The sequence below is a fragment of the Dipteris shenzhenensis genome, chromosome 11 (genome assembly GCF_047967505.1).
Source record: "Dipteris shenzhenensis isolate YYH24624 ecotype China chromosome 11, Dip_SZ_1.0, whole genome shotgun sequence".
NCBI lineage: Eukaryota > Viridiplantae > Streptophyta > Polypodiopsida > Gleicheniales > Dipteridaceae > Dipteris > Dipteris shenzhenensis.
In genome coordinates this window covers 31,753,283-31,766,241 of record NC_141606.1, presented here as the reverse complement: position 1 = coordinate 31,766,241, position 12,959 = coordinate 31,753,283, and the positions used below count along the sequence as shown (strand labels likewise).

Sequence of the window (12,959 nt, the reverse complement as noted above, 5' to 3'; positions counted from 1 at the left end):
GAGAATCAGTAGCACCACCAAGATCAAAAGGAAACTCGGCACCTTTCATGGCCCCCGTGTCTGAGGCTTCTTCTGGCACATATGCTCCCTCCATCTCATCATGAGAGGCATCCAGGGAGTCTATAGCATCTAGCTGCAACAGTGTTGCACATCTTGCAAACATCTCGATGCTTAGGGGTTCACTTCTCACCACACTTAAAGCATGATTTGCCTTCTTCCTACTGTCCATAATTGCCTTGTATGCTGTTTGATCTCTGATTTTTCATTCCCTGCATGTCTTGCCTCCTAGCTTGGCATCAGGATATCTGTAGGGCTCAATACAGTATCAAATCTAGGGATTGGTGCTGCTGCAGATTTTTAATCATGCCGATCAGCCAATTTAGGCTTCTTTTCATAATCATGCACAGTCCCATGAGTGCTGCCCATTGCATCCTTATATCTGTTGGCATACTTAGGCACAAAGACCTCTGCAAGTTGGGCAGCTTGCTAGACCGCGCCCCCGCCACAGTGTGAGACAGCCCGACAGATGCAGATCCGATATATTTTCACAGCTCACCAAAGAGCCACCACGGTGCCGGGCTTTGGCTTCTGAGTCCAAGCTCTTGATTGAGCCATTAGATCAGTATAGATTAATACTCAACAAGGGCCTTAGCGCGCCCTTGCTCCAGCCCATTGAGGCTTATATGAGTTTCTCTTTTGTGTACTTTGTCCCATAGGCCTGCGAGGCCTCCCGCAAACGTTAATACACATCTCTCTCTCTCTCTCTCTCTCTCTCTCTCTCTCTCTCTAACATTGATGATGATGACATTGACTATGTCCTGCACAATTTTCTAACATGGGTTAGGATGCTCACTCAGTAGCTCCACCCTTTTGGTCATTGTATCAGGTTTTCTATCAGTCTCATAGACCGAGAACTACCGCACTCTTACGATTGGCCACACGTTGGCCACGATTTATGGACCAGTGCTAGAGAAAGAGATCAGCTCCTACACAAAGGCACAAGGGCAACGAGCTTTGGGATAGGCTGGGTTTCGAAGGCAACACTCTACCCTTGACCACATTTTTACTCTATGGATGCAAGGTCGAGATCCCTGAAAGTCCATGCATGCTTTGTAGACTTTCAGAAGGTAGTACCATACGTTTGTATGGTTAGGAGAATTCGGAAGATGTACATCCTAAGAGTCATGATTTGGGGTGTGATGAGTCTATATGAGTTTGTCAGAGGGAAAGTACGCACCCTAAGATGTTGGTCATAGTGGACTGAGAGTGCTATGGAAGTGAAGCAGTGATGCCCCTCCTCATTGACCCTCTTTGGGCTCTACATTGACGAGATCACGACCTTCATCATCTGCATGGGAGGTCAGGTATCACTATTGGCTGATTTAATAATACAAAATGGCATAGTCCTCATATCTTCCTCAGCGGTAGGCCTACAGAAACACCTATATGCTTTCGAGGAGTTTTGCAAGGAGAGAGACTTGACAGTCAACCTTTGGGAAAACCAAGGCCATGATTTTCAACACCCATGTGCAATACTTCATCGACACAATTTCACTTACTGAGGGGAGCCAGCGGAGATCGTGCAGCCCTACACTTATCTAGGAGCATTGGCGATTTCTCAACGACTTATTGGCGAAGATCTGAGCGACTACAGGGGATTATGGGATCCCAAATGATTCGGAGTAAGCCTCCAGTACCTCATGAGATAGTATAAGCAAAGTTTGCCATGATACCACTTCAAATTGATGTTATCTTTAAGACGGCAACATTCCTTCATAGGGTTTGGATTTTGCTTAGCTGGAGATTGCCGAGGTTGGCACTGGAGTCGTCCACGAGACTAGTAGATAAGAGGGGTTAGCACGGCATGGAATGCATGGTATCCAAATGCTTTACCAGTCAAGGTATTCAGATTGACCTACTCCACCCTCTCCTTTCAATATAGCTTGGATGCACTTTCTCCGAACTTATCCTGGCACTCATGCACCAAGTCCTGGGCATCCTTTACGTATTGCTTTTCTAAGACCGGGTCAGGGTAAGTCTCTTTATAGGTGGGAACCGGTGCCAGGCCCTGGGCCTACACAGGTGTGTGTACTTTTGGAATAGGCGGTGATATTACACCCTTCCTAGGGCGTTCACCAAAATACACATAGCCTCATCAGTCAACACCGTTTGAGCCACTAGCAAAGGTGATAATGCTATGGGCCTGGCGGGTCGCAGGGCTGGCCTAAGGCCTTGCCCAAGTGGTGATGTCCATGTAGTCGCCGGTGTCGACATCGGGACGGAGTACCCATGCCTGCATTCATTGGCAAAACCGGTATAGACGAGAAGGACCAGACTCCCAGAGGTGGGGGGTCCTGAGGCATGGTAGCATTGGTCCCATGCTACGGGCAGTAGGTTGGAAACTGCGGCGCCACCAAGTTGACGAAGGCTAGTAGGGCCAGGGCGATTAGAGGGTCGTAAGGCATTCCACCTTGGAAGTTCCTAGCATCCCCTCGACTTGGGTCTTGTCTACGGAGTTCCCTCATCCATGGAAAGAGGAGGAACTTGGATTGGCTTCTAGCTCGGTTTGTGGCTCGGGACTCCAACTCTATATGTTACAGATTTGGGAGGAACTAGAAGTTTCTCACCAAGATCTAGTTCTACCACGACCAATTCTTGAGAGTATCAGAGGATGGAGTGATCATCAACCCCAATAGCTAGAGGACAGAGGATTGTCACATGCATTGAAGATCGCCATTGGGACAGAAGCGGGTATTGTCCCATCAGCTGAGCATCGAGGCAAGAGAGCTACAGGCATACCTAGAGAGCAACGGATCCGTAGGCTATGCCTTAGAGGAGGTGGAGACAGACTTTGCACCTGCCCAATCTATTGTGAGATCCAAGAACGATACCACTACCTCTTCTAGCAGCGGATCCATAGGCTATGCCTTAGAGGAGGTGGAGACAGAGGCACATTTCCTTTGCACTTGCCCAGTCTATTGGATCGAGGAGCATTTCCTTTGCACCTGCCCAATCTATTGTGAGATCCAGGAACGATACCACTACCTCTCAATCCCAATCACAGTCGGAGGTAGATATCTAGTTTGGGACCAGGTTCCATCAGTGGCCCCGATGAGCATGAGCAGGCAACTAGAGACACCATTCACGGATGAGGATCTATGGGAGGCCCTCAAGGCCCTCCCTCGTAAGAAGTGCCCTGGGGAGGACAGTGTGACTTCTGTCTTCTTTCATAGTTTTTCGGAGCTTATTGTCACCCGTTGAGGCAGGCTTGTCAAGATCTTCGACTTTGGCTTACTCCCTCACTCTCTGAGTCTAAAATTAGTAGATGCTATCGACATAGTAATGTGGCAATGTGACTTGGCACAACAAATAGAGTATATAACATGTCAGGTATCACATCAAGATAATAGCCACATCTATTATTGTGGATGGAGGGTGGGCTACAATTGCTTTTTGGTACTTGGTCAAATTTTTGAGATGCAAAATGACACCACACTATCAACATCAATCTCAATCTCAGAAGAACCTCAATTGCAATCTCAATCTCAATAAGAATCGAAATCTCAATTCATGTTCGTAGATCCTGAGTCTCCATCTCGATCTTGGTCTTGAATCTGAATGAATCTCTATGAAGGCGCCTCGACATCTATGCACTTAGAGCTATGGCAAAAATTTGTGCAAACTTATAAGCTGTGGATGACAAACCTCTTTGCTCGAAAAGGAACCACAACTCTTGCGGCAAGCTTGAGGAACCTCGTCCCTTCTCCCATTAATAAGATTAAAAGTTTATTGATGTAGCATAGAATAGTGCAACTGACACAAACTTAAAAACGATCTGAAATCCAAGGTAAGCTTAGCTACTTTTCATTTTCTTATTCAATTAACACAGGGACTTATTGCCTGTCTCTGGCCGCGAGATTCCAGTGCTGTAGTTCGAAAACCAAGAGTGCGCTCCACGTAGTCCATTTCGTTCTCCCACGATTCTTGACCGTCTCCGCTCAAAACATCAGCGTAAGCACCCCCTTGCTCGATTCTCAACAGTCTGACCACAGCGACTACAAACGACCGAATCTCGATTCAAAAATAGCTCTTGAATTGTAAAGGATAAACAAATTACGGAATTCAAAAGAGGACAGCTTGTTTTACACGCTCGGTAAGGTGAAATGTCACTACTGAGCTGCGAGTCAGCTACCGAGGGACGAGGTGGACGATGTTGGGAAGAGTGGGCATTAGTGAACTGGGTACTTGGGTGAAGGGTCGTTTTGGAAGCGAGGAAAAAGTGGAAGTACGTGTAGCGCTGCCCATTGGGCTTTGGGCAGACAAGGAGTTCTGAATGGAGAAGAGAGGCAGTGGTAGTGGGTACACACTCCCCATGCGAAGCTGAAAGTTTCAGCATGGCATGAGAGTGGCATGAAGAGAAGGTGGCAAAAACACTTTGGAAATGAAGAAGTAAGGCTTTGTGGTGATCCCTGAAATGATTTTCATGTGCAAAATCTAGTATGTGTGCAAGTTATTTCAAATCGAGACACATTGATTTGTGATGATTGTTTATAAATCAATTCATGTTCATGTAAGTGTGCCTTTCCTTTGAAACAAGTATTGATCTCAATACCTTTCACGCAGCGCTCTAGTTACACTTTTGTTACAAAAAAGTCCCGAGGCGTACTTCTATCTTTGCTCCATGCTTGGCTTGCGTTTCTATTTTCGTTGTTGTTTTGGTCTTCGCGCATTTTCATCGGTATCTGTGGAGCATCCATTTTCAAGAAACAGAATCGCTGGTATCTGTAGAGGGTCCGATTAGTTGAGCGAGAGAAAGCTTTGAGGAAGGTTTTCGAAATCAGGTGTCACGAAAGCTTGGTTGTGAACCTTCTCTATCATAGACACATTTATAGAGGTTAGCGTTTACGTTTCCCATCTATCGTGCTCGTGTGCCTTGGTCTACTTGCATTAATATCAGATCAATTTCACAAGAGATTGCTGGTAGTTTGATTTAATACCTCTGATCATCTATGATTCCGTATATAATTAGTCATTCGGCTCACTGCCATTGTTTTGCATCGTAATACTTTTGTGAGCAGCTCGTTAGGTTCAAACCATTCGACGTTGTGTGGGAGTGGTTGTTATGGGTTTAAATCTATCAAGGAGTGAGGTTTCTCCATTTGGTTGAGTGCTGCTCCCCCATTGTCTACCCGCGGCAGATCCGCATCCAACAATGGATGAGCCAAGCAGAGTTCTGTGGATATTATATCTCCTTGTTTGTTCTTTTCCGGTATCACCTCCTTGTTGTACTATTAAGAACCCCCTTTGTTTTGTGTTTTGATAACGAGGTAGGCATATCTTAAGCTTTGTGTGTGTATGTGTGTGTGTGTGTGTGTGTGTGTGTGTGTGTGTGTGAAAGACAAGACAACAACCCCTTTTGATAAAAGAGTCAGGGTGAAGGATAGAAAGAGAACATTATAGAATTAAGGAAGAGTTTGAGTATGTAGGTAAAGCACCTATGAAATTGCATAAAAAGTACATAAGAGCTTTGATAAGAAATGACAATAATGTTTTTGCAGAAAACATTTTTGCCAAAAAAATAAGAGCTTGGTGAAGTCCTGATAAGCATCTCTTTTATTGAAGAGGAGAGTCTGCATACCTATCACCATCCAACAAGAAAACATGGTAAGAACTAGCTTAACTTTAATTGGGAAGACAGGTGTCATAAACACCCCTCCCTTGTTATTAGGGTCACAATAAATAAGTAGCTTAAACACACACTTAAACAGCTCGATGTGGAAAAAAAAAGGGCCTAGAGAGAATTTGAAAAGGGATTTAAAAAGTTAGTTTTAAAACATTAATTTAAAAAATTAGGGGCAAATCGAGTGATACTAGGGAAAATTATGGGGAAGGAAGAGGAAAAAATAGGGAAGAAAATATGAGAAAATTGGTTAAAGATGAGAGAGAGAGAGAGAGAGAGAGCTTTAAGAAAGAAAATGGGAAAAAATTAGAAGGAATCAGGAAAAATTAGGAAGTGTTTGTGAGATAGAAGGAAAAGGAATTAGAAAATATAGGAAAAGGGAAATTTTAAAAATTAAATGGATGCAAAAGAAAAAGGAAAATAGTAAGTGTGTGTGTGTGTGTGTGTGTGTGTGTGTGCGCGTGCCCACCTTTGCCCCAATAGGATACAACACACTAGGTGAGACAATACGTCATCACCTAGTGTGATGACCTACTGTCTACCCAAAAAGGACTAGTAATGTTCTAGAAGTGTCAAATAAGCAGTGGAAAAAGAGTAAGAGAAGTGCTTGAGTAAGACATGCGATTTTGGAGCAATGGGAGTTGTTGATTTTGCAATTAACCAGGGGAAAGAAGAGTTTATATGATCACCATAATAGGGATGGACTGGGCTAATCTGGGAATTGTTTAGGGTGGAAGACTTCTTACAAAGAAGAAAAAACCAAAAGAAAGAGAAAATTGCTCAGCGAGCAATGAAGTGAGTCAAAAGGCAACGCCATGATGACTTAAATGTAATAAGTGCAACCATCCAAAGATGCTCGGGATGAGGGAGAAGGAGCCAGAAGAGGGTTGTTGAGAGCCTCTGATTGGAGCGAAACATCCCATGAAAAATTCTGAAAGAAAAACAGGACACGAGTTAGAGAAAGGAGTCAAGCAACCAAAAGAGGCCTTAATGACTTAAGTGTGCTATGTGCAACCGTCCAGGGGAAAGGACATGTGTGTGGAAGACAAAACAACAACCCCTGGTCAAGGTGAAGGATAGAAAGAGAACATTATAGAATTAAGGAAGAGTTTGAGTATGTAGGTAAAGCACCTACGAAATTGCATAAAAAGTATATAAGAGCTTTGATAAGAAATGACAACAATATTTATGCAAAAAACATTTTTGCAAAAAAAAAGAGCTTGGTGAAGTCCTGATAAGCATCTCTTTTATTGAAGAGGAGAGTCTACATACCTATCACCATCCAACAAGAAAACATGGTAAGAACCAGCTTAGCTTTAATTGGGAAGATAGGTGTCATAAACATCCCTCCCTTGTTATCAGGGTCACAATAAAATAGTAGCTTAAACACATACTTAAACAACTCGATGTGGAAAAAAAAGGGCTTAGAGAGAATTTGAAAAGGGGTTTAAAAAGTTAGTTTTAAAACATTATTAAAAAAATTTGGGGGGAAATCGAGTGATATTAGGGAAAATTATGGGGAAGGAAGAGGAAAAAATAGGGAAGAAAATAGGCTAAAGATGAGAGAGAGAGAGAGAGAGAGAGAGAGAGAGAGAGAGAGAGAGCTTAAGAAAATGAAAAAAAATTAGAAGTAATTAGAAAAAATTAGGGATTGTTTGTGAGATAGAAGGAAAAGGAACTAGGAAAAATAGGAAAAGGGAAAATTTTAAATTAAATGGATGCAAAAGAAAAAGGAGAATAGTAAGTGTGTGTGTATGTGTGTTTGTGTGTGTATGAGCCCTTTTCTTTGTAAATCTTGTAGCATGTTAATCTTCTAGTCTCAAATCAATAATGTCAAATAGCATGTGGGTTTTTTGTCCCAATACCTCTTATATGTATGGTGAGAATGTACTAAAATGACACACTTTAAAACAATACATTGCTAAATTGAACATTGACTTCCTTGCGTTGGGTTCAAAGTTTGATGTAGGTAAGTCAATGCCATCGATGGTTATTGTAGTGTGGGAAGTTAGGTAAACTTCCTTTTCATATAGTGGTGGATAGGTGCCCCATCTTATCAAAAGTTGTTATTGCAAAAAAAAAGACCGTGTCAACATAATGGTTGGGTCTCCTATTCTATAAAATTCGATGCTTAGAGGTTGTAGTGACTATTTACTCCTATTTGTTGGGATTGTAAATGATCAACTGTTAGGGTTTGTATGATGGTGTGAGAATGTGCCAATTTTCCTAAGCATGGTATATTTAATTACCAAGCTACTGAGGTCAGAAGCCTACCCATTTGGCTACAGTTAGTTTTTTTACCCAAGCAACATTTTCTTTTAGAAAAGGGAAAATATGTGGAAATCTTCCAAAATAAGCTCATAACTCTTAACTATAACACTCCCTCTAGGGAGGCAATGCTAATAGAAAATGTAGGGAAGAGTAGAGGGATGAAATGGGAGGAGATCAAAGCATGGCAGAATGTTGATACCAACGGAGGGTCTCACCTCAAATGATCACTATTGCCATGGCTCGTATCAACTTACCAATGGTGATCAAATATTCTACAGTCACAATAACATGCAATGAAAGAATCCCTCCCTTGCCGATCTAATTTTTTGTTTGGAAATCTCCAAGAGAGTAAGACAACTACTCAAAGTGTTATTTTGTAAATGGTATTGAAAGATAGGAAACAAAGGAGGTGATTTGCACCCTCCAATCATGACTAGAAGGGAGGGACAATATGCATGGCCAGATGAGGGGGACATTGTGCATAAGAAGCAAAGGGAGTAAAGGTGAATGAGGAGAGAGGAGTGAAAAAGGGGGAGAAGGGGTCAATTGATGTAAGTAAGGAAGTACTCAATGACTACAGAATGAACTAAGCCCCTTTTTTGTTCTTTGAATAATCACATGTCCTAAATTTAATAATAAGGGCACACCACCCAATTTCATACTTTTACCAAACTTTATTGCGTGATTTGAATATGATTAATGGCTCCTAGATCTAGATAAATTCGTAACTCCGCATGTATAAACCATAATCAAATATGGTATGTCACAATAGAAATATAAAATTCCAAAGAAAATTCACGTTTAATCAAAATGATAGTGTGTGAGTGTATGAAAGCATACTTTGAAAATAGTTATATAAGTGAGAGTGATGAGACATGGTGAGACTATAGTTGTCACGTTTTTGTGTTACATACTAGTCTTCTTTCTTGAAAATTCATACCTTAGGGTACATACTGCAAATTGCAATCAAACCAAATGCAATTGGTTACTAAATTTTGAAAGTAAATCGACAATGACAAACACACCACTCCATAGCACTAACCTAAGACATGCAAACTTCACCTAACCCAGCCATATACAAACTTAAGCAAACCTAGCCTCACTTTGAACAAGCCTAACCAATGTATTTAGGCGGGACCTATTGTGGGAGTTTGATGTTCCCTATTGACCAAGAACCCCATTCCATAGGTGTGAACTTTGATGATGATAAGAGGTTCACATTTTGATAATGCAATAGGACCTACCATCTAGAGGGGAAAGCCCTCTATAGCATGTTGATTGCAACATGGCTCACTTTGTGGGCACAAATAAGCAATGTTTTAAAAGTATATTTAGGATAGCCATAATTTGCTTTTTCTTAGACACAAATAAGCAATGTTAGAATTGCAAACTTTCTTAAAAGTGCATGTTCGATGACACAATGCATGTGTTCCTCTTGAAAGACACCACAATGGAGACTTATATCGTTTGTCTTGAAAGGGTGTTATTGTCTCCACACACCCACCCAAATAATGATTTTGTGATGAGTATTTTACAAAATGAGTCAATAACATCAACATTGACTTTGCCTTGTTTATAACATGAAAGCATTAATCTCAAGGAGGGTGATGATAAGATGAGAGACATTTGTACTTCATTGAGGAAGGCATCAGGGTCCCCCTGTCATTTGCCAAGGCATACATGTCTCACTTGAGAGATTATGTAGACATAGTCACGTGTCCCCATATGTTTTTCTATTGAAAGATCAAGTTGATGCTCATACCCTTATCTTTCCACATGTCTTTGTTTTGCAAAATTCTACCCTTAAAACAATATTGTAATGAGCCCTCCCCAAATCACCCACATGTATGCTGATGTAAATGAAAATAATATCTATGACCACCACTCCAAATGCATGATCTTTGAATGAAATAAGTAATTAACATCACAATTGGAGTGATTGAGTGGAACATGACATCATGGAAACATTAGAGCCTACATAAACTAGGTCTTATGTTTTTATATCATACTTTAATTGTGAAATTCAAGACGATATAGGATGAAGGGGGACTTGTCGACTATCGTTATATGTGTATTGCTAAGAAGACTCTCAAGCCTCGGGATGAATTTCTACAAGATAAAGCATTGGTTATCTCATAATTTCCTTTGTAATGTAAGCTTTAATGAAGATGTTGTTGAGTTTGTGTTATTGTCAAATGTTTAAATCTTTACATTTAGAGCACATAAGCTTTGTTCCCAACCGTTCTCTTTACATTTAGAGCACATAAGCTTTGTTCCCAGCTCTTCTCTTATTTTGAATATTTTCAAGTGTATGTATTTCATGTCTCCTAGATGCACATTTGCAATGTTGATTAATCTATTATAAGGCTTATAAAGGGTTTTCAGCATGAATAGTCTAACATTCTTTATATCAATTGATGTGGGGAACTTCATTATGATGTTTGTTAAATGAAGAGAAGAGTCACAAGAGACATGTGTGTGTGTGTAGAAATCATCCCACCAACTCAATTGGTTCATCATCTTGGCTATCCTTTGAGTTGAACACTTTCTCCTCGTCAACAATCTGATTGGATTCTCGTAGCTCTCAAGAAAAAGCTGGAGTATTGGAAATTGGCAACTTGGCCTCTGCATGTTCGTCTTCGAATTGTGCAATCTATTCTGATGACGTATATTCAATTCTACTTGCCTCTTATTATGTTCAGCAAGGTTCATCTTGCCTCTTTGTTGTTTGAGGTGCTAGAAATCTTTTGGTGTTCTTGCCATGGCAAAAAAAACCTGCGTTTGCTTCCGGTATAGCAGCTTTGTTCTCCAAAGATGCATGGAGGTCTTAATATTCTTAATATCCATCTGCACATTCTTGCTCATAAGGGGAAACTCATGCTGCAGTTTTTGCAAGGTTCTCAACCATGGGCTGCCATGATTCGTCATTTACTCTTGCATGTTGAATCTCCAGCTTTTGGTCATTGGCAGCTTTCCTAGTGGGAGTTTCTTTTTGGTTCTGTGACAAGGAAAATCCCCAGCTGTTTGTTAATGGATTGGAAACATATCCTTTCTACTTGGATTGGCATGGCAGTGATTCCTTGCAAAGCAACTCTTTCAGAGCTGAAAGTATACATTGGTCTAAAGTGTTCACCCTTCCTTTGGCTTTACAGGAGCCTCGACGTTCATATTTTTTGAGTCTCAAGGGGATTCGTTTGGTTTAGGATGTTGTTGATGATGCTGGAATTCCCCTTACTTTTCCTTTGGTTGCTGCCAAATTTGGCCTTGGAATGCATTATCATGCTCTTTGGCATAAGCTTACTTTGATGCTCTAGCCTTTTCAGCCAGTTCCTCCATTGCATCTACAGGATCGTCTTCAAGACTGGACACTTTCTTCTGTGGACTTGTCATACTGTCCTCTGCAGTTTGCACATATTATTGTCTTTTCTCTTTATAAAGTTCTACTTCCTCTGCCATTTATCTCACAAAAGGCAAATCAACTTTGGCATCTTAATCGTCCTATGAAATGGTGGCAGAAATGTTTGAGACAGATTTGGCATTTTAAGATTCTTCTCCGTCAGCAAGTTTTCTTGTGGAGAGCTTTGTTGGGTGTTCTTCCTCATGGATAGCTCTTGGCACAATGACATATTGCTTCCTCTATTTGTCGCAGCAGATGTCTGGCTCCGAGAGAGACCGTGCCTCATCTCTTTTGGCATTGTCCTTCCTCTCGTGCTTTCTTGGATAGATTTTGAGAGCTCGGTTTCCTCATATTGCGTTTGGCATGTTCTTCTGGCTTTTTGGTGTACATCCACCCAGACAGGAGTTTGATTTCTTTTTGTTTGGGTTCAGTACTGGGCACTATGGACTCTCTGGAAGGATCGTAATCATAGGGTCTTTGGTGATCCTATTTTTCCCACTTTCTTTTTCTTCAGACACTCTGCAACAATCGCTTTTTGATTGCTTGCAATCTTGTGTCTTTGGTCACGATGTATATGCCATTATCAAAACTTGAAACATCTGGGAATCACATCATGACCTTGTCATAGGAGCCAATAGATCCAACTTGATACCACCACCCTTGTCAACATATGATTGGACATCAAATGGAATCTACAACAACAAGCTTGGTATGAAGTCCAGTAAACATGTGTACACAAGCTATAGTGGAGATCCAAAGCATATAATTTATGAAATCTAGCTAAAATAATATGATTGTTTCCAAAGATGGCACCGTACAAGAAACAATGTCATACTATGATTAAGAAACAACAATGTTGGTAGCCAAGTCTCTAACTCTATTTTTACTCCAATGACACAAGAAATAACTTTGCCATCTACTTGAATGTGTGTTTAGGAAATAGTGACTACACAAAGCAAGTAAATGGAACAAATGCAAGAAATAATGGATATTGAGAGATTTTCAATTAGTGAGTTCGTGTTTAAAGAGCACAACCTTTTGGCCTATGTGATTATCATTTCCAAAAGTCAATGCAAAACCATTATAGTTGCAAGCACAACCCTACATATCATGTGCTCACAACTTTAGAGGGGAACAGTTCATAAACACAACCTCACATAATGTTGCATCTCTCTTAATTACTAGTACACAAAAACGTCTTACAATGCTTCAACCCACAAACCACCTATTGCGAGAAAGGCATTCAATCCACTTGAGAGTCTAGAATGGATGTGTAGTTCATGGCACCCAAATGTGCACAAGAAACTTACACATAAATACTTTCTATGCTACTTGGTAATATATGAATGGTTGGTGTTAGCATCAACCACCTTCGTCTATAACTATAGAGATGTTTCATTTATTTGTAGCTAATAAACAAAGCATTGTCTCAAGCCACTTGTGATGGCATCCTGTATTTATTAAAATTTTGTACATGATATTGTGTTACATGGAGCATTATGATAATAAAAGCCTTGGATTTTTCACTAGCAAAATGACACTAGATGGAACATGTAGCTTCTCAGGTAGGTAGACGCAAAATGGCATTTCATTATAGCCACCATTCTGTGA

The 12,959-nt window shown here is 40.8% G+C and overlaps 1 protein-coding gene across 1 annotated transcript in view; it reads right to left on the bottom strand.

Annotated features, from left to right (window-relative positions):
* Positions 1-4,477, bottom strand: part of LOC147896912 (NOL1/NOP2/sun family protein / antitermination NusB domain-containing protein) — a 147,755-nt gene extending 143,278 nt beyond the window's left edge. Inside the window, exons 1-2 of the mRNA XM_087381394.1 lie at positions 4,147-4,477; positions 3,901-4,055 (exon numbers count right to left, since the gene is read on the bottom strand). Of these exons, the coding sequence (XP_087237520.1) occupies positions 3,901-4,055; positions 4,147-4,396 (405 nt within the window). The 5' untranslated portion in view covers positions 4,397-4,477. The remainder of the gene's footprint in view (positions 1-3,900; positions 4,056-4,146) is intronic.
* Positions 4,478-12,959: the final 8,482 nt, after the last annotated feature.